The sequence below is a fragment of the Haliotis cracherodii genome, unplaced genomic scaffold (genome assembly GCF_022045235.1).
Source record: "Haliotis cracherodii isolate W230 unplaced genomic scaffold, xgHalCrac1.p SCAF_16, whole genome shotgun sequence".
Taxonomy (NCBI): domain Eukaryota; kingdom Metazoa; phylum Mollusca; class Gastropoda; order Lepetellida; family Haliotidae; genus Haliotis; species Haliotis cracherodii.
Window position 1 is genome coordinate 17,633,253 of NW_027266271.1, and position 26,442 is coordinate 17,659,694.

Consider the following 26,442-nt stretch of genomic DNA (forward strand, 5'->3'; position numbering starts at 1 on the left):
TACAGTTAACTTGAATGTCTTTGGCGAACACATTTCCCTCTTCCGAAATGGTACGAACATGATATAAATTCAGCTGATAGATCAAGGAAACCGAACCATTTTGATTGTACAGACGGGAAACCGGCAGTGCGAGTGACCGACTGTCAGTCCGATATTCAAAGCGCGGCGCGAATGTGACTTTTCCAATTTTCATATAGGTGTCCTTCGTAATCACAACATGGCACTTGAATTACCATAAGTTGAAGAATTTCTTTCAAAAGGATCTTGAGCGTCGGTGCTGTTTTGTTTGCAAATACAACTGCAGGCGTATGTTGTTAATGCGTATGCATAGAAATGTCAACAATGCCCATATTTGGGCATATATCAATATCCATGTGCAACCAGATTTTGCAACCGGTTTCAGTTTGGTTTCAACGAACGAAGGTTGTTATGTATTTACACTTAAAGATATATTTAACGTGCTTCATGTGCTTCATGAACACGCATCGTTTTCATTCTCGACACAAGTACTAGATATACCTTCATATTTCATCCAAGTAGTTGGCTTACAGGGGGTGCACACGCGTGACAATGTTTAAACAAAGATATATCTTAGCCATCCACGTACACGTAGTAATGCCTTCACTTACCTGTGTGAGACGTAGTACTACCTTCACTTACCTGTGTGAGACGTAGTACTACCTTCACCCACCTGTGTGAGACGTAGTCATACATTCACTCACCTGTGTTGGACGTAGTCATACATTCATCTGTGTGAGACGTAGTAATACATTCACCTGTGTGAGAGGTAGTACTACCTTCACCTGTGTGAGGGGTAGTATTACCTTCACCTGTGTGAGAGGTAGTACTACTTTCACTCACCTGTGTGAGACGTAGTAATACCTTCACTCACCTGTGTGAGACGTAGTAATACATTCACTCACCTGTGTTGGACGTAGTAATACATACCCTCACCTGTGAGAGACTAAGTAATACCTTCACTCACCTGTGTGAGACGTAGTAATACATACCCTCACCTGTGAGAGACTAAGTAATACGTTCACTCACCTGTGTGAGACGTAGTAATACATTCACTCACCTGTGTGAGACGTAGTAATACGTTCACTCACCTGTGTGGGACGTAGTAATACATACCCTCACCTGTGTGGGACGTAGTAATACATACCCTCACCTGTGAGAGACTAAGTAATACGTTCACTCACCTGTGTGAGACGTAGTAATACCTTCACTCGCCTGTGTGGGACGTAGTAATACATACCCTCACCTGTGAGAGACTAAGTAATACGTTCACTCACCTGTGTGAGACGTAGTCATACATACCCTCACCTGTGTGGGACGTAGTAATACATACCCTCACCTGTGAGAGACTAAGTAATACGTTCACTCACCTGTGTGAGACGTAGTAATACCTTCACTCGCCTGTGTGGGACGTAGTAATACATTCACTCACCTGTGAGAGACTAAGTAATACGTTCACTCACCTGTGTGAGACGTAGTAATACCTTCACTCGCCTGTGTGGGACGTAGTAATACCTTCACTCACCTGTGTGAGACGTAGTAATACCTTCACTCACCTGTGTGAGACGTAGTTATACATATCCTCACCTGTGAGAGACTAAGTAATACGTTCACTCGCCTGTGTGAGACGTAGTCATACATACCCTCACCTGTGAGAGACTAAGTAATACGTTCACTCACCTGTGTGAGACGTAGTAATACATATCCTCACCTGTGAGAGACTAAGAAATACGTTCACTCGCCTGTGTGAGACGTAGTCATACATACCCTCACCTGTGTGGGACGTAGTAATACGTTCACTCACCTGTGTGAGACGTAGTAATACCTTCACTCACCTGTGAGAGACTAAGTAATACCTTCACTCACCTGTGTGGGACGTAGTTATACATACCCTCACCTGTGAGAGACCAAGTAATACGTTCACTCACCTGTGTGAGACGTAGTAATACCTTCACTTACCTGTGAGAGACTAAGTAATACCTTCACTCACCTGTGTGAGACGTAGTAATACCTTCACTCACCTGTGAGAGACTAAGTAATACCTTCACTCACCTGTGAGAGACTAAGTAATACCTTCACTCACCTGTGTGATACGCAGTCATACCTTCACTCACCTGTGTTGGACGTAGTCATACCTTCACTCACCTGTGTGAGACGTAGTCATACATTCAATCACCTGTGTTGGACGTAGTCATACATTCACTCACCTGTGTTGGACGTAGTCATACATTCAATCACCTGTGTGAGACGTAGTCATACATTCAATCACCTGTGTTGGACGTAGTCATACATTCAATCACCTGTGTGAGACGTAGTCATACATTCACTCACCTGTGTTGGACTAAGTAATACCTTCACTCACCTGTGTTGGACGTAGTCATACATTCACTCACCTGTGTGAGACGTAGTCATACATTCATCTATATGAGACGTAGTGTGAGAGGTAGTACTACCTTCACTCGCCTGTGTGGGACGTAGTAATACCTTCACTCACCTGTGTTGGACGTAGTAATACCCTCACCTGTGTGGGACTTAGTAATACCTTCACTCACCTGTGTTGGACGTAGTAATACCCTCACCTGTGTTGGACGTAGTAATACCCTCACCTGTGTGAGACGTAGTAAAACATTCACTCACCTACGTGAGACGTAGCAATACCTTCATCCATCTGTGTGAGACGTCTTTTGTGCGTGTTATGCAACCTTTGTAGTACATGACGTCCCCGAACGGAGGCAGGTTTGGATCAATGAACAGTCTTCAACAACGCCCAGAATTGCATGGCAGATGATCATATAGAAGCCGTCAGTTACACCTCGACTGTCACAGTTGATTCTCGGTCGATCATTACGCTGGATGAGACATTGATCCCGGATCTACATATCATTTCTAACAATATGGTTACATATCGTCCTTCAGACTGCCACACAGGCTAACGTAAGTCGTTTTGACGCCGCTTTCTAACTATTGAAGTTACGCCTATTCAACGTCGTAGCATGGTGCTGAAAGACCTGGGATGGAAATGGCGGACAATCTGGCATTCGAACACCCTCGCGGATCCTGGCATTGTGACAATTCGATGTTACATTCTGATACAAGTGAACTACAGTTGTCTAGCACACCTTGCATACGAGGCATACATGTAATTATTACTTTACTTAGCTCATAATTAGGGCACCGTAGTTGTCGTAATTTGACATGACGTCAGAGTAGATGACGTCACAGGCGGCCTTTGTTGACGTCATATGGACATATGTTTTAATACAGTTAAAATAGCATAATCTACTTCTTCACTACACTTTACTATTACATGTACACTCAAAAGACGTAAAGGACAACCCGATTCTTTTAAATTACTATCTGTCATAGTCATTCTAATAATAAAGACAGTTTGACAATGGTCTGGCTACTGTGACGATTTTACGAAACGGGCTCTCGCTCGGGAAATTAAACTCTTTCGTGTGTATGACAGTATGACACAGATAAAATAATCTCTATTCCTGGGTCCAATACATGTAAAAAGTTTCTAAGAATATTTGTCTTCCGTATGTTTAACGTGCACATACACGTAACATTTTTCTGTCTAGTTATTGATCAAGCTGTTAATTTGGCTGAAAAGAACCCGGACAAGTGGAAAGAATATATATTGTTGAATTCTAAAGACGTGCAAATGATGTGAAACGATACACTTCAAAGGCTGAAGATGTCTCCTAGTGATAAAAAACAACCCAAGTGGTTGTTCAGCGGAAAACAGCGTGGAGAGATGTTGAGAGCAAACTTTGAAACTGCCCATAGCTGCATCAAATCTATACTTGTTTCATAATGATTATGACATATGTACAATCCATATTCGTCAACGAAGCCTTCTCAAGTCTGGTAATGACATTACAAATATCGATGTGTGTGTTGAGAAGATGTGGCAGCACTCGCGTTCCGCTGGGAGCACACCTGGGCCGGTCTTGACATCACCGGAGATAGGCTGTGCTGCTTATACATTAAACAAGGGATCGGTATAATCAACATCAAGGGTGCTGTAGCTATGGGGATGGTTTTGTCATCATTGGGGACGTAACCATCAAGATTCGGGTCGATGTTGTGTAACATCGTTAATGTTTTAAAGGTTTTTAACGTCGTGTTAAAGATATAGAGAATCTCACCCGAGTGTCTTTTGATATCAAATATATCAACACGAGTTGATAAAAGTGGAAAAATTCCGAGGCTTGCCGAGGATTTTTGCCACTTTTATCAACGATATCAAAAGACACGAGGGTGAGATTTTATTTATCATCCAACATCGTTCTTCCAACCTTTTCAATTTGTAGACAGTAATTAGCAGTGTTTTCAGTGTAAAAAGTACTGCTAACAGCTTCAGTAGCAGAGCCATTAGTGATGTTATTTGATTGTGACGTCATGGTAACCAGTGACGTCACAATGGTCTACAAAGCATTGTGATGTAATTTCACTTTCCAAGCGATATCTCCTATGTGGGAGCGAGTTTTGGATGATAAAATTGCATGTATATAGCGACGTGCATACACGTACGTGTGTGTGTGTGTGTGAGATAGAGAGAGAGAGAGAGAGGGGGGGGGGGGGGGGGGGGGGGTTGCGTTGCGTGCGAGCACATTTGTATTAGTCCTGGGCTGCATTCCACAAAGCGATCTTAGTGCTACGTTGATTGTAAGCCTATGATAAAGTATGGAAGTTACGACAGACTTAGCACTAAGATCGCTTAGTGGAACGTGTTCCTGGTTTATAGCGCTAGCCCACTGGGATTACATGCGGCAGTTTAAATGATTACCCCACCCAGACACAGTACACTGTCACCGAGCCAACCAGTCCTTGTTTTACCACTTAGCGACAGGCAGGATAACAACAAGTACCATATGTAAACATCCTTTTGTTATGACGCGGCATTTCTTAACGGTTTTATTAGACGCCATGCAGACACACTACAGTAAATCCAGTGGGGAACCCATGTTTGTCGGAAGAGGCAACTAAACGGATCGGGTGGTTGCATCGGTGACTTGACTGATGCATACCATCGTATCCTGATTGTATGGATTGACGCTCATGGTGTCAACCACTGGAATGTCTGGTCCATACTCGATTATTTAGACCGCTGCCAGTCTCGTGAAGATCCGGAGTAGAATAGGTCTTCAGCAACCCGTGCTTGCCATAAAAATCAACTACGCTTGTCGTAAGAGGCAACTAACGGGATCGGGTGGTCAGGCTCGCTGACTTGGTTGATGCACGTCATCGGATTCCAATTGCGTGGATCGATGCTCATGATATCAATCACTGGATTGTTTGGTCCAGACTCGATTATTTACAGATCGCCGTCACATAGGTTGAATATTTCTGAGTGCGGCATTAAACAAACAAAAACAAAAACAAAACAAAAAATAGACCGCGACCATGTCGCTGGTATATTGCCGAGTGCGGCCTTACAAAACAAACTAAAATAAACAGTACGATGGCATCAAAGAAAATGAGTCAATCCAGAGAAAATAGTTGTCGCCAGCATTTGCAACGATCCACGTCGTTGATATGCAATGCAACGTCGCACTCTGCAATATTCGAGCTACATTACAGCTGACTGTGAGTAATCGCGTACCGTATTTGACGTAATAAGCGCCCACGGCGGTATTTGCTAATATATTGGCTAGTGAAAAATCCCAATTAGCACCCCTTCCGATTGATCAATGTTCACAAGACTTTTTTATTCGCGTACAATACGCACTCGTGTGTTATATGCACCCTTAATTATGGGCAATAAATTCTAGAAAAAATGTATGTCGTACATAAACATTTCAGGCTGTCAGCATAAAACACGAAATTTATCTTTCAACTCTGTTTTTTCACCAAAATAATATTGAAATAAGTGGCCCCTATTTCTAATTTTGAGAGCGCCCTGGGCGCTTATTACGTCGAATACGGTACATATAATTAGGAAAGATGACATGCATCAACCAAGTCAGTGTGTGCGTTCGTGCGTGTTTGCGTGTGTGTAAAGCTAAGGAGACTATACAAAGACTTTATAGACTCCCTGGTAAAACATAAATGATACTGATCGCTTTATACATAAATTTGCGACCTCTTTTGACTTTTCAGTGGAACATCTTGTTTCTGTTCATTAGTTTAACTTCGTAAAACTGTCTACAAATGTTTGTTACTGGGGTATGTTGCAAAACATATACAAGTGAACTCTATGTCAGTCAGTCAGTGAGGTCCAGCTCTGCCCAAACTATAATAGTATGCGACAGACAACTTGGGCCCGTTTCACAAACCGACCGTGGGGCGACGACTGTCAAGTCTATATTAAAGTATACATGTAGGAACATGGAAACAAGAGTTGCTGCACTACGATCTTTTTGTGAAACTGCTTTTTGAAACGGACCCAGGTCATCTGACCACTCAAGTGGATGACACAGCCACCGTGGAACCAGAATATTTGTTTTTCTGATTTTCTGATTTGTTTCACGCCGCACTCAGCAATATTCCACCTATATGCCGGCGGTAAAGAGCAGACAGTCTTGTGATTGATATCATGAGCACCAATCCACGCAATTGGGATATGACATGCATCAACAAAGTCAGCGAGTCTGACCACCCGATCCCGTCGGTCCCCCCTTACAATAAGCATAGTCGCCTTTTACGACAAGCATTATCTTCCCGAGGCATGGGATTTCACTGACCAAAAAAGTCTACCCTTGCCGATCTAGGCTGAAATTATGGAGTTATATTGTGGCTGGACTAACGAGTCTGTGCATAGCCTTATCAATAAATCGACATCCGGTTCGTAGACTGCCATACAGATTTCGGTCGACTGCAGGATTTGCAAAACATGTGTAGGCCGCTCGGCGTCAACAGATATTTTCTAAGTCTTTTCATGTTTCTCATCAAGGTGTTCACGTGGTGTGATGCACTTCGCAGGTAAGACCATTCATATTACAAAAATGATTTTGATTATCGATCCGATCGTCTTGACAGGGCGCCGCCATTTTGTTTGAAGCAAATGCAAATGATATGAGAGGTGGAATCTGATTGGTCAATAGGAGGACCATGGAAGGGACATAACTCATAATAGCCACTGGTGGTGGTACGATCAAGCCTGGCAATTCCAGCCTAGTTCGGCAAGGGAGGAAACTGGACTTTTAGAGTCTGTTAACTCCCTTGCCTCGAGAAGATGGACAAGCATGGGTTGCTGAAGACCTTTTCTACCCCAGATGTCCACGGGCCTGCTGCACTACCATCTTTTTCTGAAACTGATTTGTGAAACGGGCCCAGTTCCTCTGACTACTCAAGTATATGACACAACCACGTGGAACCAGAATCAAACCATGGAACACACATAACAAATTGTGACTTCTTTATTGGTAATCATTCATTCATTCATCACTTGTTCAGGCGCGGATTAATCTCAAATCATGAAATTAAATTTAAACTTTAATTGAAGGACAATGATAATGTAAACACTTTCTGTTTTTTTTATAATGAATTATTAGTAACACATATCTAAAGTCTTCTTTATAAATTCAAATGCATTCAAATTCTGCATGGCAATTAGTGACCTTCTTACCAAATTTACTGTGAAATGTGTGATTAATACCCTTCCCAGTAGAGAGCGGGAGGGTAACGAAGGTGTCTTGCACTGGTAAGGAGCTTGTAGAGAAAACAGCAGTTTCAACAATTTGAAAGGGATACAAAAATTACGGTGAGATTTTGCATGACAATGGCATCATGTGCCAAGTGGTTTGTTAGATACTGTTAGAAAACAGCTCAATCTGTCCACACAATTCACTGAATCATAACTATTAATGTCTGGTATCCATCAAATATTGATTGCAGATTACAGTTACTTTAAATGTTGATAACTAAAACATGTTAGAGTACAACACATAATGGAGTGAGTGAATGAGTATGGTTTTATGCCACCTTTAGCAATATTCCAGCAATATCACGGCTGGGGACACCAGAAATGGGCTTCACACATTGTGCCCATGTAGGGAATCAAACCTGGGTGTTCGGCGTGGCAAGCGAACGCTTTAACTAACACACAAACAATCTTCACATGCAGAACACAAGAGTTAACGTTATTTTCCTGTTAGATCCGTAACTTTAAACTGTTGGTGTCCATGAATTAATGAATTGTGAAATTGCTATATGGGATTTGTATTCATGTCAAAAATCAACAACATATTATGGTTTCAATTAAATGGAATGAATCGGACAAGCTTGATTTTGTCAACAGAATCCTGAATATTTAACTCAGTAGCATCACATAACTTGAACAAGATATTACAGTTTTAATTAAATGGAATCAATCGGACAAACTTGATCTTATCAACAGAAACTGATACCTTATTTCTGTCTAAAACTAAGGGTAATGATTTTCTAAACATTTTTCATTTATACAAAATGAGTAGAGGGTTACTTGTCCACTTCTGTTTCCATGGAAACGGTAAAAGATAACAAAACAAAACATTGTAACTACAAAAGCCATGACCAGGCCACATAAGGTACCAAGACATGTTTCATAAGTGAATGCGTGAGTATGGTTTTACATCGCTTTTAGCAATATTCCAGCAATATCACAGCGGGGGACACCAGAAAACTGGCTTCACACATTGTACCTATGTTGGGAATCGAACCCGGGTCTTCGGCGTGGCAAGCAAACGCTTTAACCACTAGGCTACCCGCTCCACATGTTTCATAAAGTTACCTTGAATAACTAGAGTCCTTGGCCCCATTCTGCAAAGGGATAGGGCTAGGACAGTCGTAACTCCCATACTTTATCGTAGACTTACAACAGTCGTAGCTATGTTCGCTTTGGGGAACTGGCCATGATCTGAAAACATGTGTTACCTGCTTTTATTTGATTTTGTTTGCATGAAATATTGAACATTCTAAGAGCCAAGAACGATCACATGACCAATTGGGCAATACAACTCAAAAGTTTCCTGAAGATGTCTTCAGCATCTGCAGAGTACTGCTCTGAATACTGGTCCTTTTACAACTTTTCTTTCAGGAGTATTTGACCTTGATCATGGAATATATAAGTTATAGTGACAGTAATACCTTATACAGATATAAATCTATCATGCAAGTTATAACCTTGAAACAAATTATGGGATGCTTGGATCTTCGGGGAAAGGTTCCATTGGACGATGGTATTTCTAGGATGCTGACAAACCAAGGATCATAATCAGGGTGAATCATGAGCAGGGGATCCTTTTTGAGCAAAGGGACACAACTCTTTTACAGCAAAAAACACCCCCTTATTTTACTGGATAACCCATGTCTCATGGACACATTGGATAAAAAAGAAAATAATAAAAAGAATAAATCAACAAATACAACAATGTAAGGAGCAAAAAACGTAACACAGTTATCAATATTGTCATTAGTCATATTAATAACATTATGAAGACAATAAACCTCATGACTACTTGCAAACATTTAAGAAGGAGGCATTTCATTCATCAAAACATTTCACAAATCTTCCATAATCAACCAGTTTTTGCTCAAGTAATAATAATGCTGAATCAATGCTGAATTAATGCTGAATCTCATGGCAGTGTCAGTTGAATTTGATCTAAAGGCTGCATGAGTGGAACTTGCTAGCAATCTCACAAAATCATATTCATCGTTTGTATGGATTTCACAATTCATTTATTCATTTTCATTCCAATTCTGGTGGCTGTCACTGTATCCTTTGTGACCATTTATCCAATATTCAACTAACAGCACCAGAACAATAAAGTGAGTAGCAGTCAGCCAAGGGAAGGTAACTCTAACCATCTGGGTTTACTTCTGCAAAAATATTCTCTACATAGCCATATCCTGATGGATTTCTTTGTTGTAGCATTAGTAAATTGCAATTAAAAGGTGAAATCGTTGTTAGCAAACCACTTATCCATAACAACATAACGCTTCTGCCATTTTTGCATGTTGGCATAAAAAAAAAAAAGAATATTAAGAAAATATTATTTTCCGCAGAAAAAATGTCAAAAAATTATGTTTATCAATTCCTGACCCCTTTGTTCCATCCAAAGAATTAGTCAATTTCACGAGAGCCTAATTTCTGTTTTTTAAAAACTGGCAAACTTTGTCTGCCGATTCTTTCATCCATCTTGTATTAAGTCGGATGTTCTCCACAGACTGCTGCACTGTCCTTTCTGCAGCTGGGGTTGGGTTGGCCTTGAAGAATTCCTGCAAGAATAGCACATTGACTGATTGACTGATTTATTGATTTATTGATTGCAATATCACAGTGAGGGACACCATAAATGGACTTGATCCCACATGAGGAATTAATCCCAGGTCTTCGGCTTTATCCACAAGGTTACACCACTTCCCCTCAAACAAGGAGTGAGTGAGTGAGTGAGTGAGTTGTGTTTAACGCCGCTTTTAACAGTATTCCAGTCATATCACGGCGTGTCAGCTTAATGTAGGAGGAAAGCCCGAAGTGATGCAGGTCTCAGACGTTTACCACTTCGGTGAAACCCACGAGCACGGGTATGGTGCTGACAAACCTAGAAACATAATTGGGGCGAACTGGGATTCGAACTCAAACAAGGAAACATTGCCGGTCACAAAGTATGCCTTGAAGAACACATAAAGGGAGATGGTTGTGAATACCATGCCATACTGGCTAAACCATTCGCCGGGGCTGTGACAGGAAGAAAACAGTGTACTCAAGTACCCTTGTCTCAAAACCCGACCCAAACTCAAGTACCCCGTACCCTATTTCAACAGTAGACATTTGTAGTTATACCATGAACAAAACAAAAGGAAATTTTGTTATTAAGTCACTGGTCACTGCCCATGTAAAAGAACGCTTTTCAAATGTGATTATGAATCTAACTAAACAACACAAATTTCATTATTTTTGTTGGTTTAAAGTGGTTCTTTTCCTGGCACCATCTAAAGTCGATATGCCTCCAAACGTTGGACCACTTCTGATCCAGTCTGCAAAATGCATGTTTGAAAAGTGTAGATAGGAAAGGTTACTGTAAGCATAACAAAAACAACAGTTGTCCATCTCCCCGCTATCCTTGCAAGCTTATATTTGTAAATAAATAATCATCTATTTCTGTGAAAACAGTAGTCACGAGTCCTTACAAGAATGATACATCTGCCAAGTAACATGAAAAAGAATGAACGATTTGACACCAAACAAACACCTTGCACTCAATTGTAGTTGTTGCCTTGGAAAGGGAAAAGATAAAAAATAATTAAATTCCTGGGCCCACTTGCACAAAGCAATCTTAGCGCTAAGATGATCGTAACTCCCATACTTCAGCATAGGCTTACAACAGTCTTAGCGCAAAGATCGCTTTGTGCAAGTGGGTCCAGAACATCAAAAGCGACCAGTTCAGCACTAGCTTGATGTGTATGCAAGGTCTCATGAAGACATATTAAAACGGTTTAGAGCCGCTCGCAGTCACCCGACCACTGAACCTTACCCGCATTGTAACCACGTGATTAAAACTTAATGATGTTTGTCGTTGGCAAAATGGACATTTCTTAAAAAACAAACTTGCAATTTTTGTCACAACTGAAGTAATATTCTTCATCGCCGGGATGGCTTATCTTCATTTTAGAATTAGAACACATGCAGCTATCTTTGTTAATTAATAATCACGATATTTGGGATTTCTGTTACCATGGCGATGACTACAGTCACCACAGTGCCCCAAGCTACAGACTCACCTCAACTTCCTTAGCCATCTCCTCACTTGCAAAGTTTTGTGTTGATGCCTGGAAAACAACATTACAGATTTGCAGACTTTGGCATATCTCACATAGATATACGTCTCACTGAATCAGTGCGTTATAAAGAACCTCAACAAATACACCTGTTAAACAGACCAAAACAAGACCCCAAAGGGAATGGCTTGTGCTGACAAGGCGATATTCCAAGGAATGCTGGATGTGCAGAAAAGATAATTAATCAGCTCCTCTTTTCAGAGAAACTAACTTATGCTGTGCACTGGCCGAAAAAAGATTCTGGTCTGCAAAAATCCCAGCAGCACCATCTATACTACTCAAAAGAAGTTAAGGTCCACCTGATTCTTTCATATTACTACAGTTAATCTGTCATGCCAAGACAGACGACCGGTAACTATAGTTCTATGACAGAATCAGGTGTTCTTTAACTTCGTTTGAGAATGAGAAGTATGTATTACATCGTTGGTCCCTTAACAGTCATTGATGAGACAGACAAGACTCAAATTGTAATAAGCCTTCCACTTCTATTCTTCATACCTTTGGATTCATCAAAAAATATTTTGTCTTAACTGCTCTGATAGAAGTAAAAATGATTGAGTGGGCGTGGGTTTAAACCAAGTCAGCAAGTCTGACCACCCAATCCAATTAGTCGCCTCTTAAGACAAGCATGGGTTGTTGAAGACCAATTCTCACCCATATCTTCACGAGTGGAGAAAGGATTGATGGAAGTGGTGAACATTTACCACCAAGAAATATAATTGGGGTAGACCAGGATTCGAAGCAAGGATCAAAGATTCATGGCGTGTCCAAGGAACGCCATCTCTGCACAGTGAATGTTGTTTTGATGATTTCGTTGGAATAAAATACTCTGAATATAACATTAACTGCTTTAACCATCACTAACCTTCACAAGCCTTGTTAACAGGTGGCCATGATGCTTTTCACGTAGGTCTTTCCAATTCTCCTTAACAAAGTTCCAAGTGAGTTGTCTCCCCTTGGCTGAGCCGGTCGTCCCAGCTAGCACAAACACCTTGTCCTGAGCACGTACCTTGTCCTGAAGATAACATTTCTTCATAAAATAACATATCATACCTCCATGACAGAATGATGAGATCTGATTGGTCCACGTGATCTTGATAACATTATGACTCCAACCGTGATCCCAGTATGTGAAAATGTTTTTACTCAAAAGTCTTAAAATTTTGCACACATATCTTTAATGAAAACACCTGACAAATCAAAACCACTTCATGTTTATCATATTATCAACATTGTAGTGAGTGAGTTTGGTTTCACGCCGCTTTGAACAGTATTCCAGTTATATCACGGCATGTCAGCTTGATGTGGGAGGAAAACTCAAAGTAATGCAAACCCACAAACATGGTATAATGCTGACAAACCTAGAAACATAATCGTGGCGAATCGAACCCACAATCTTTGGTTTCTCAAGGGACGCAACTCTGCACAGCGAATTGCGGTCGCGTCAGATGACTGGGGCACAAGCCCTGGTGTGGTCCTAGAAAAGTCATAAAGGTGAATCTGGCACTTCAGACACGAAAATAGGATTCTGGCTTACACAGGGGACATAACTCCCCACAGTGAATTTGCAGCACCTGAGAAAACTGGGCAACCTGTGTCCCCAGGTTATAATCAATGTCTCAAATGTGACCAAGTATGATTCATTATAACTTACACTGATAGCAAATTCATGGACACGTTTAATAAGTTCCTCTTCCTTGACTGCACCAAGAGCTCGTGCTATCCGTATCTTCTCCTCCTGCATGTCAGCCTTATCGTAGAGCTGAACAGAGACACAAATAACACATCAGACACACAGTGTCAACACATATCAGACACAGTGTCAACACACATCAGACACACAGACAGTGTCAACACACATCAGACACACAGTGTCAACACACATCAGACAAACAGTGTCAACACATATCAGACACAGTGTCAACACACATCAGACACACAGACAGTGTCAACACACATCAGACACACAGTGTCAACACACATCAGACAAACAGTGTCAACACATATCAGACACACTGTCAACACACATCAGACACACAGACAGTGTCAACACACATCAGACACACAGTGTCAACACACATCAGACAGTGTCAACACATATCAGACACAGTGTCAACACACATCAGACACAGTGTCAACACACATCAGACACACAGTGTCAACACATATCAGACACAGTGTCAACACACATCACACACAGACAGTGTCAACACACATCAGACACACAGACAGTGTCAACACACATCAGACACAGACAGTGTCAACACACATCAGACATATAGACAGTGTCAACACACATCAGACACACAGACAGTGTCAACACACATCAGACACACAGAGAGTGTCAACACACATCAGACACACAGTGTCAACACACATCAGACATACAGGCAGTGTCAACACATATCAGACACAGTGTCAACACACATCAGACACAGGCAGTGTCAACACACATCACACACAGGCAGTGTCAACACACATCAGACACACAGTGTCAACACACATCAGACACACAGTGTCAACACACATCAGACATACAGTGTCAACACACATCAGACACAGTGTCAACACATATCAGACACAGTGTCAACATATCAGACACAGTGTCAACACACATCAGACACAGACAGTGTCAACACACATCAGACACAGTGTCAACACACATCAGACACAGACTGAATGTTTCAATACATGTAGCCATATTCATTCACTGATGCATGAATGCCAGACAAGATTTCCCGGGCAGTCTGTATCAAAGCCTTTTGAGACCACTTGGCTCTTAGCATCACCTTCAGTGGATACTTGTGTGATTACAGGGACTATTATTAGCTGAGCCCACTAATCTGAACTCTGGCTTCAGACTAGTGACCCATGTGATCGCTTCACCCACACTCATCCACTGCAAACAGGCATACAATCCCTCCTTCACTTCACAAAGGGTTCATTAGAAGATGTAGCATTGAGAAACCTTGATCAATGTCCATAGGACATGGCTGAGGAATTACCTCCAACATCCTGTTGAAGTCGTCCCTTCTGTCTTGAGACAAAACTGTGATGAACACCTAAAAGGAGGAATGATCCACATCATTTGACATCATTTGCAAAAGTGCAGCAACATACAGTGCATCTATTATGTTGGACAGTGAGTGAGTGAGTGAGTGAGTGAGTGAGTTGGGTTTAACGCCACTTTTAACAGTATTCCAGTTATATCACTGCGTGTCAGCTTAATGTGGGAGGAAAGCCCGAAGTGATGCAGGTCTTAGACGTTTACCACTTCGGTGAAACCCACGAGCACGGGTATGGTGCTGATAACCTAGAAACATAATCGGGGCGAACCGGGATTCGAACCCACAATCATAGGTTTCTGGCGTGCCCAAGGGATGCAACTCTGCACAGCGAATCGTGGCCCTAGGACGACTGGGCCACCCGTGCCCCCTTATGTTGGACAGTACCGTGTGACATCGCCTGGATTAACAAGTTTACGGCTTGAGAAATCAGGGTTACAGAGTTATGTCCTAAGCACATATGCAGGTGTTACTATTTCAGATATTTATCTTCTAGTTTTTGAAAGGCATTTAGAAGTGATACACATGAGGAAGAGAAGTTATGGATGTCAACTTCTTTATTATGAGGAACACAATGTTTCGCAGTACAGTTCCGTTAATCCGACATGGTTGGTTGCATATGATTAAGTGGGATTAACGAGTATGTCGGATAAATGAAATTAAGTATCAACGTTCGTGATCGAAATTCAGACAACTACACGATAGATAACGATACAAACACTAATTGTTCATTAATTGTTTATTGTTCAGCAAGTTTATCTCTACAGCCGTTGCTATATAAAGCTACCAGCCAACTCATCTCGCATCAAAACACGGGCTGTGTACTCGCAGGCAGATGACCATGGATTACACTGATCATTTTGTCGGATTAACGAGGCTGATTAATGAGTAATTTCAGTAATTCATTGCAAATATGTCGGAGTGGGAGTGGGAGTGCAAGACCTTCGGATTAACGGATCTTACTGGCACCGATTTAATCGGTTCCCGTCATTAGTGTCAGGTAAAGCCGATTGTGGGATTAACGAGTGGAGGATTAACGAGACTTGCCTGTATATACTTACTCCATCATCAGTTGGGTGATAAGCAATGGACAAAGGGTGGCCTACACTGAACTTATTGATTGGTAATAGGCAATGGCTTGCTGGCTTCCATTTGTCCATTGTCATTTCCATTCCATTTCTATCAGTGCTAATTACCCCGGTCTCCCGTTTGCCCATTGCCTAAATCCAATCAGTGATCAGTTCAGTGTTGGCTTCCTTTTGTCCATTGGTAATCACCTATCAGCGCCAATTATCTGTTGGCTCCCTTGTTAAGTTTCCACCTTTGTTGTCTTATTACCTTGTCGTTCTTACTGGTACATATGTATGTTCTCTGCCTTGTAGCAGTTATTCACCATACCCAGCCCCCTTAGTTCTCCCCCCCCATACCCCATCGGCATCTATTCCAAATCTCAAAATTCCCCAATTCTATATAAGCAACCCCCTCTTGGGTTGCACACACCACTTTCGCCCCTTTCGGAAACACATTAAATGGCCTGGCCGGGCCCGTGTGCAAAATACGCATCAGTCGGAAAGCGCACGATAAATCTCCAAAGTAAGTAAGTAAGTAAGTAGCAGTTATTCACCTCATGAAGGAGTAAGTATATACTCTGAAACGTAGTGTTTCTCATAATGAAGATGTTGACATCCAGAAATTCTCTTCCTTTGTTTTTTTCTAGACAGCAGGTTTCTGGACAAATGAGGTCTGGCTTACATGTGTTTGAGCGTATTATTATTATGTTACCATGGTTACAGGTATACATTCAAAGACTGATGACAACAACTGAAATGCATTAATAAAACATCTCTTAATTTTGACTGATAAAAGGATGAACCAGGTATCGATCTAACATCAAGTATTTTTATGAACCAGCAAAGTGATGTCTTCCAAGTCATGTCCTCCTCAAACACTCACCGGAGCCCTCAGATCAGCTGGGATGACATTATCTCCCTTGTAGTGACTCTCAAACCTCTTCCTGCTCTCCATGACCGTTGCCTCGTCACCATAGCGACCCATCTTGGTCAGGATGAGATCTCGCAACATGGCTGTCAGCTGGCCTGAGACAAGAATTGACACAAACTTCACAATACCTACATGTTTACAGAGGCATAAATATTCTCCCAGGAGGCAGACACATGTAACTGGTAACTGGTAACGGTAACTGGTAAGAAATTCCCTGACAACTTCATCATTATAATATTGAGCTGCCATTTCATTAACACTTTGAGTGTAGGCTTTGTGTAAAAAAGATGGTGTAGACTGTAAATGTTTACTCAATTGTTTGTTTTGTGTGATACATTTAATCAAGATGTTTTACAAGATACATATGCAGAAAGGAATTTTATTGTGACTTGCTTAGGCCACAAGTTAATTAGGTCCTACTTTTTGTATGACTCAATGACAACCTTCTCCCCTTCATAAGAAGTCCTACTTTTGGTATAACTCAATGACAATGTTCTACCATTTCAAGAAAAGTCCTACTTTTGGTATGACTCAATGACAACCTTCTACCACTTCATAAGAAGTCCTACTTTTGGTATAACTCAATGACAACCTTCTACCACTTCATAAGAAGTCCTACTTTTTGGTATGACTCAATGACAACCTTCTACCACTTCATAAGAGTCCTACTTTTGGTATAACTCAATGACAACCTTCTACCACTTCAAAAGAGGTCCTACTTTTGGTATAACTCAATGACAATGTTCTGCCATTTCATGAAAAGTCCTACTTTTGATATGACTCAATGACAACCTTCTACCACTTCATAAGAAGTCTTACTTTTGGTATGACTCAATGACAACCTTCTACCACTTCATAAGAGGTCCTACTTTTGGTATAACTCAATGACAATGTTCTACCATTTCACGAAAAGTCCTACTTTTGGTATAACTCAATGACAATCTTCTACCACTTCATAAGAAGTCTTACTTTTGGTATGACTCAATGACAATGTTCTGTCATTTCACGAAAAGTCCTACTTTTGGTATAACTCAATGACAACCTTCTACCACTTCTTAAGAGGTCCTACTTTTGGTATAACTCAATGACAATGTTCTACCATTTCATAAGAAGTCCTACTTTTGGTATGACTCAATGACAATCTTCTACCACTTCATAAGAAGTCCTACTTTTGGTATGACTCAACGACAATGTTCTGTCATTTCACGAAAAGTCCTACTTTTGGTATAACTCAATGACAACCTTCTACCACTTCATAAGAGGTCCTACTTTTGGTATAACTCAATGACAATGTTCTACTAACATTTCACGAAAAGTCCTACTTTTGGTATAACTCAATGACAATCTTCTACCTCTTTATAAGAGGTTTACTTTTGGTATGACTCAATGACAATCTTCTACCTCTATACGAGAAGTCCTACTTTTGGTATGACTTGATGACAATCTTCTCCCACTACGTGAAGTCCTACTTTTGGTATAATTCAATGACAATCTTCTACCTCTATACGAGAAGTGCTACTTTTGATATGACTCAATGACAATCTTCTCCCACTAAGAAGTCCTACTTTTGGTATGACTCAATGACAATCTTCTACCTCTATATGAGAAGTCCTATTTTTGGTATGACTCAATGACAATCTTCTCCCAGTATACGAGAAGTCCTACTTTTGATATGACTCAATGACAATCTTCTCCCAGTATACGAGAGGTGCTACTTTTGGTATGACTCAATGACAATCTTCTCCCACTACGAGAAGTCCTACTTTTGGTATGACTCAATGAGTGAGTGAGTGAGTATGGTTTTACGCAGTTTTTAGCAATATTCCAGCAATATCACAGCGGGGGTCACCAGAAATGGGCTTCACACATTGTACCCATGTCGGGAATCGAACCCGAGTCTTCGGCGTGACGAGCGAACGCTTTAACCACTAGGCTACCCGACCGCCCCGTATGACTCAATGACAATGTTCTACCTCTATATGAGAAGTCCTACTTTTGGTATGACTCAATGACAATGTTCTACCTCTAAACGAGAAGTCCTACTTTTGGTATGACTCAATGACAATGTTCTACCTCTAAACGAGAAGTCCTACTTTTGGTATGACTCAATGACAATCTTCTACCTCTGTACGAGAAGTGCTACTTTTGGTATGACTCAATGACAATCTTCTCCCACTAAGAAGTCCTACTTTTGGTATGACTCAATGACAATCTTCTACCTCTATACGAGAAGTCCTACTTTTGGTATGACTAGACCATGCAGGTGGTCCAAATGCTGTTTCAATTGCAGGGTGGTTACTTTATTTCCTCCTGTCAAAGACAGCCTTGTTCTCTTTATTAGACATTTCCAACGCCCAAACACTACATTCAACATGCATCTTCTTATCCACATACTTTCCCCCTCCTTCTTGTCCCAGCCCACTGTCTGGGCCACCTGGGAGAAGAGGTCGCGGGCGAAGGCCTTGTAGAGGTCGTAGCAGTCCGTGTACTGGAGGAGGACGGCCATGCTGGACAGGTTTAGGGCAAGGTCATTCCACACGGTGTAGTTGTCTTCGTTAATGAATGCTTCGGCCACCTTCAACACGTCTTCTGAAGCTGCCATACCAGCTCGGGCCTGAGAGAATGAACACCAATAATGAAGACATACGTGGATCTACTTGTAGCAATGCAGAATCTTGTCATTATACCCCATCCTACATACATATATTGAATAAATCTACATGCAGCAATGATACTTCTTAACTTCAGACACATCCCTCTTAAGATATTGATAGATAAAGCATGTTCCTTTTAGTGAATGACAGCTTCCTTCCTGACATGTATTATTGGTAGAGGACCCAGCATTCTCCAGCATTATCACATCCATTGCTTCTCATTGTATTTATACTGACCAGTGCAAAGAGGTCATTCTGTAGTCCGAGTCTGTCTCTGGGAGGGAGGGATCGGTCCTTGACGGCCGGGATCAACGCCGCCAGCATCTCTGTGGTGTACTGGACTCTGTAGACACCCACTGTGTTGGTGTTGACCTGTCACAAGCAGATACCACCCATATACCATCTGTGTACCACCTGTGTACCATATGTGTACCATATGTGTACCACCCATGTACCATCAGTGTATCATCTATGTACCACAAAGTTCTATCAGTGTATCATCTATGTACCACCCATATACCATCTGTGTACCACCTATGTACCACCTGTGTACCATCTGTGAACCATCTGTGTATCATTTATGTACCACCCCTGTACCATCAGTGTATCATCTATGTAACACAAAGTTCTATCTGTGTATCATCTATGTACCACCCATGTATCATCTGTGTATCACCCATGTACCATCTATGTATCATCCATGTACCCTGTGTATCATCCATGTACCACCCATGTACCATCTGTGTATCATCCATGTACCATCCATTTACCATCTATGTACCACCTTTATATTACCTATGTATCACATATGTATCACCAATGTACCATTTATATACCCTATAGATGCCCATAGTGTTGGCGTTGAACTATCACATGGATATACTGCTGATTTACCATCTATGTACCATGTATCACCTATATACCATTAATGTATCACACATGTACCATTAATGTATTACTCATGTACCATTTACGTATCACACATGTATTACTTATGTACCCAATAGATGTCCAGTGTTGGTGTTAAACCGTCACAAGGAGATAACACCAATGTTCCACCTGTGTACTATGTACCACATAGGTACCATTTATGTACCACATGTATAATATTTATGAATCACCCTTATACGTGGCGGTAAGTGTTCCTGTGCACAACACACAGGTGACAAATAATGTTGGTCGCGGAGAGTCCTTGGATGGGTGACGATGTTCGGCAGTTGGACTCCTGAATGTTTCTAGGGTTTCAGTCCTGCCCCACACTGAATCAGATGCAACACATGTGGTGTCTCCTTGGGCAAGTGACTTTGTTCGAAATGTGCCTCTGTTCACCCAGCAGTGAATGGGTACCCGGTAGGATGAGATGGCAATGTGGTTGTTAACCTTTTCTTTTCTTTTTAATCGGACTCATTTATTTCACACTAGGTGTTTGGGTTGTTGAAGATCTATTCTAACCCAGATCGTCAAGGGTGGCATTTATGTACCACCCATTTATGTACCACCTGTGTACCAAATATGTATAGCCTCTGATAAACAGAACAGGGAAAAAATTCTTCATGACTGAAATAACACAACTGAGTTGAATTCTATCCAAATCGACACAAAAGACTACTTGTTGTCTTAAAAGTCATTCTGACCTTGACCCACTCTCCAGCCTTGACATTGTCCAGTGTGACCTCTGAACTCTGTCCCTCCAGCATGATGGTCTTGACAGGGGTGGAGGGGCTGCCGGCGGTGGAGAAGCTGAGGGGCACCCGCCAACAGGACTTGTCGTCTGGCAACGTGATGAGAAACAGACATTTAAAAATTTTAAACACCTGGCATCTCAACAAATGAAATCAGGCTTTTTTAAATGAAAAAATCCTGGATATAATAATGAAATAATCAACAAATTTTAAACATTATTAAATCATTCAGTTTGAAATGATTAATCCACTGACATATCTTGACATGAACAGATAAAATCAACAAATCCCTACAAGCTAGCCGATGTCTTACTGTCAACATTACACCTACAGGACAAGGCATCATCCCTTATCACAGCAAAGTGTGAAAACCAAAGATACTGAAGCAAAATAGAGTTACCAGAAGATGGCAAATCCCCCTGGCCCCCACAATAGCAAAAGGCACCACATGTACCACGGTTAAATCTTCAACAGTTTGCAAGTTATGCTCCAGAAACAAAATACGGATGGACAGTGAGTGAGTGAGTGAGTTGGGTTTAACGCCGCTTTCAACAGAATTCCAGGTATATCGCGGTGTGTCAGCTTAGTGTAGGAGGAAAGTCCGAAGTGATGCAGGTCTCTGACGTTTACCACTTCGGTGAAACCCACGAGCACGGGTATGGTTCTGACAAACCTAGAAACATAATCAGGGCGAACCGGGAATGGAAACGTCAATCATAGGTTTCTGGCATGCCCAAAGGACGCAACTCTGCACAGCAAATTGCGGCACCTTAGACGAATGGGCCACCCGTGCCCCCTACGGACGGACAGACAGATAGACCAGATCATGACTATATCCCCCTGCATTATATGCTGGGGGGATAAAAAGTTAAGCATCATGTATATTTTGGGGATATCATTATGAAATTGTGTGCTCAGACTTCACAACAACAACAACAACAAAAATCCCCAAATATATTCATGATCCCTAACTCTTTTGTTCTTATGCTAACTGACACATTGAACATTCAATATTGATGTCCTTAATATCCTAAGAAAAGCGTATCTATTTGACCATTACCTTTAGGTAGGTTACCGTCAGCACAGAACTTCTCCTGTGAGACTGTGAGAACACACTTGTCTCCATCCTGTCTCTCACTCACCTGGCAAGAAAAGCACTACAGTAAACTACGTTCATAACGACCACGCTCATAACCAACTGACGGATATAACAAACTTATTTTGGGGGTCATGCTTGCTGTAAGAGGCGACTATGCTCATCGTAAGAGGCGACCATGCTCGTCGTAAGAGGCGACTATGCTCGTCGTAAGAGGCGACTATGCTCATCATAAGAGGCGACTATGCTCGTCGTAAGAGGCGACTATGCTCGTCGTAAGAGGCAACTAACGGGATCGGATGGTCAAGCTCACTGACTTGGTTGATCCATTTCATTGTATCCCAATTTCGTGGACTGATGCTCATGACGTTGATCACTGGATTGTCTTTTCCAGACTTGATTATTTTCAGACCGCCATTACATAGATGGGATATTGCTGAGTGCGGCGTCAAACAAACAAACAAACAAACAAACAAACAAGCAAGCAAGCAAGCAAGCAAGCAAGCAAACAAACAAACCCAAACTGAATCTTGTCACCACCCTGGCTCACCTTGATGACAGGGAAGCCCATCTGTTTGGTCCAGGTGTCCATCATCTTGGCCACCGGTTTGCCGCTGGCTTCTCCCAGGGACGCCCACAGGTCCTCGGACTCCGTGTTCTGGTAGGAGTGCTTCGTTAGGTACTTGTTCATACCTTTGCGGAAGTCCTGTGAAACATACCTCACTCTTTACACTGGGAACCATCGTTAGATTCTTACTTACAGAACAATTCAGTAGTCACGGACTTGCGGACTAGTGAGTAAGAGGCCACCATTTGTTTGGGTGACTGCTTAAGGGATCAGGTGGAGAGGCTCTTGGTTGATGCCATGGCAACATCATGGATAATTGCTCATAATATCAACCACTGGATTGTCTGGTCCAGACTTCATTATTTACAGACTGCGGCCATGCGGTCATATACCGGTAGCTTTAATATTGCTGAGTGCGGCACTAAACCACAAATAAACAAACATGACAGATCTCAACTATCTTCGTCCTTCAATAAATAAACAAACATGAAAGATCTCAACTATCTTCGTCCAACAATAAATAAACAAACATGGCAGATCACAACTGACCTCGTCGACTCCCAAATAAACAATCATGACAGATCTCAACTAACCTCGTCCCCACACAAATAAACAAACATAACAGATCTCAACTGACCTCGTCCCCAAATAAATAAACAAACATGACCGATCTCAACTGACCTCGTCCCCACACAAATAAACAAACATGAACGATCTCAACTAACCTCGTCCCCCAATAAATAAACAAACATAACAGATCTCAACTGACCTTGTCCTCCAACAAATAAACAAACATGAAAGATCTCAACTATCTTTGTCTACCAATAAATAAACAAACATGACCAATCTCAACTGACCTCGTCCCCACACAAATAAACAAACATGAACGATCTCAACTAACCTCGTCCCCCAATAAATAAACAAACATAACAGATCTCAACTGACCTTGTCCTCCAACAAATAAACAAACATGAAAGATCTCAACTATCTTTGTCTACCAATAAATAAACAAACATGGCAGATCTCAACTGACCTCGTCCACACCCAAATAAACAAACATGACCGATCTCAACTGACCTCATCCCCACACAAATAAACAAACATAACAAATCTCAACTGACCTCGTCCCCAAATAAATAAACAAACATGACCGATCTCAACTGACTTCGTCCCCACACAAATAAACAAACATAACAGATCTCAACTGACCTCGTCCCCCAAAAAATAAACAAACATGACCGATCTCAACTCACCTCGTCCCCCAATAAATAAACAAACATGACCGATCTCAACTGACCTCGTCCCCCCCAAAATAAACAAATGTGACAGATTTCAACTGACCTCGTCCCACACCAAATAAACAAATATGACAGATTTCAACTGACCTCGTCCCCACACAAATAAACAAACATGACAGATCTCAACTGACCTCGTTCCCCAGGTAGTCGTGCAGCATCCTGATGACAGAGGCTCCCTTGCAGTAGGAGATGGCATCGAAGATCTCGTCCACCTCTGATGGATGGCCCACTGGGACCTGCATGATGACACCAAATACATCAACCTGTTCCCCAATGTGTCGTAGCTCTGTAAGCCTAGGTTTAAGTATGGGAATTACAATCGTTTTAGCGCTACGATCGCTTTGTGGAACAGGACCCAGTTCAGTTGATCAGCATCATTACATTAGATTTTACAGCAAACAAAGTGAATTTTGGAAGACTTCAATCATTTGCTGGGCAATTGGCCTGAGTTTAGGACCCTTAAACTAAGAGCGCTTCCATTCTCACGCCACTTCCTGTTTTGGAATACATCAAGAATTATAAATCTACATGTGATTCCTAAATGAGCAAATACTGAAATTCAAATTAGATATTGAAATCATATAACCACTGCGAGCAAAATAACCATGCACCAAGTACACAATTTAACTGTGACCTTGCCAGTGACCTCAATCATCATCATCATCATCATCATCATCACGTACCTCAATGGGGTGACTGGTGTGAAGGGCGTCCAGCTCCAGAGCCCGGCCCAGATCCATGTTGACAAACTGTGTCCAGATGTCATACTCGGGGAAACACTCGTCCACACACAGATACTCGATCCACGACGCAAAACCCTCCTTCAGCCACAAGTTTGTCCACCATTCCTACACATATCAACCATTTCATATCAATTAATATATTGGTTGCACTTTAAGTGTTCCTTTATTAACAAACAATACACCCTTCACAGTTCAGGCAACAGTGTCTTCGCCATTGGTATACATTATCAGTGATATAACCACATTTTGGGGGTTCCTGGGACGATTTACTTACTTTGCGATGAATGTATTTTCTTGTGTTACTTACAAGAGGCATTTGTGGTCAGTGTTAGGGCTTGGACAAGTCCAAATTTACTACTTGGGTACCCAACCCCATATTACATGAACCTACAACCTATTACACAACCCTACCTGGGTACCTTACCCGCTATTACCCGGGTATCCTACCCCTATAAGTCAATCCTACCCGTGTACCCATGCCCCTATTAGCCACCCCTACCTGGAAACCTGAGGCCATATTATCGGACCCTACCCAGGTACCCTTTGTATCCTTCCCCCCCACCCCAGTACCTGTCCCCTATTTCCAGACTCTAGCCAGGTACCCGACCCCCTATTACCCGACCCAACCTGGGTACCCACAGAAGGTCTCACAAACACAATCTCATGCACATGCACATGCAAATACACACACATGCACAAACACACACACATGTACACACACACAAACACAAACACAAACACAACCTCATGCACACACACATGCACAAACACGCACAAACACATGATCAAATGCACACACACACACATACCATAGTGACTAGGTTACCAAACCACATGTGGGCCAGTTCATGTCCGACAATCAGGGCCACATGTTGTTTGGCAATGGCCGAGCTGTTGGTGGGATCTACCAGCAGGGCCGTCTCTCTATACGTCACCAGACCCCAGTTCTCCATGGCACCTGTAGGACGCAACAAACATATAGCAATGGAGGACAACAATAGCCACCAACTGCTTCACCCTGGCCGAGGTGTTGGCGGGATCTCTCTGTACGTCACCAGGCCCCAGTTCTCCATGGCACCTGTAGGACACAACAAACATATAGCAATGGAGGACAACAATAGCCACCAACTGCTTCACCCTGGCCGAGGTGTTGGTTGGATCTACCAGCAGGGCCGTCTCTCTGTGCGTCACCAGACACAAGTTCTGAGGACACAACAAACATCAAGTATTCAGGGTGAGTCCATCGCAGTGCTGTTGTAACTTCCATACCTTAACATGAGCTTCATTGACCATATATGTCTGGAGTTAGTGAGTGTGTTGTGTTTAACGCCGCTTTGAACAGTATTCCAGTTATATCACGGCGTGTCAGCTTGATGTGTGAGGAAAGCCCGAAGTGATGCAGGTCTCAGACGTTTATCACTTCACTGAAACCTCGAACACGGGGTATGGTACTAACACACCAAGTCGGGTAGAACAGGGATGCAACTCTGCAAAGCCTTAGATGACTGGGCCACCCCTGACCCTTACCTTAACATAGACTTCGGGGAG

At 42.0% G+C, this 26,442-nt stretch overlaps 2 protein-coding genes across 2 annotated transcripts in view; both read right to left on the reverse strand.

Moving 5' to 3' along the window:
• Positions 1-2,734, reverse strand: part of LOC139463890 (uncharacterized) — a 29,771-nt gene extending 27,037 nt beyond the window's left edge. The window contains exon 1 of the mRNA XM_071245305.1: positions 2,656-2,734. The gene's annotated coding sequence lies outside the window, so the exon portion shown is untranslated. The remainder of the gene's footprint in view (positions 1-2,655) is intronic.
• Positions 2,735-7,414: 4,680 nt separating this feature from the next.
• The window catches only part of LOC139463444 (puromycin-sensitive aminopeptidase-like), a 33,201-nt gene continuing 14,173 nt past the window's right edge, over positions 7,415-26,442 (reverse strand). Inside the window, exons 8-21 of the mRNA XM_071244711.1 lie at positions 25,704-25,852; positions 24,835-24,999; positions 24,283-24,387; positions 22,836-22,991; positions 22,250-22,331; positions 21,142-21,278; positions 19,745-19,879; positions 19,248-19,467; positions 16,806-16,948; positions 14,793-14,849; positions 13,442-13,549; positions 12,653-12,802; positions 11,731-11,778; positions 7,415-10,227 (exon numbers count right to left, since the gene is read on the reverse strand). Coding sequence (XP_071100812.1) covers positions 10,093-10,227; positions 11,731-11,778; positions 12,653-12,802; positions 13,442-13,549; positions 14,793-14,849; positions 16,806-16,948; positions 19,248-19,467; positions 19,745-19,879; positions 21,142-21,278; positions 22,250-22,331; positions 22,836-22,991; positions 24,283-24,387; positions 24,835-24,999; positions 25,704-25,852 — 1,790 coding nt within the window. The 3' untranslated portion in view covers positions 7,415-10,092. The remainder of the gene's footprint in view (positions 10,228-11,730; positions 11,779-12,652; positions 12,803-13,441; positions 13,550-14,792; positions 14,850-16,805; positions 16,949-19,247; positions 19,468-19,744; positions 19,880-21,141; positions 21,279-22,249; positions 22,332-22,835; positions 22,992-24,282; positions 24,388-24,834; positions 25,000-25,703; positions 25,853-26,442) is intronic.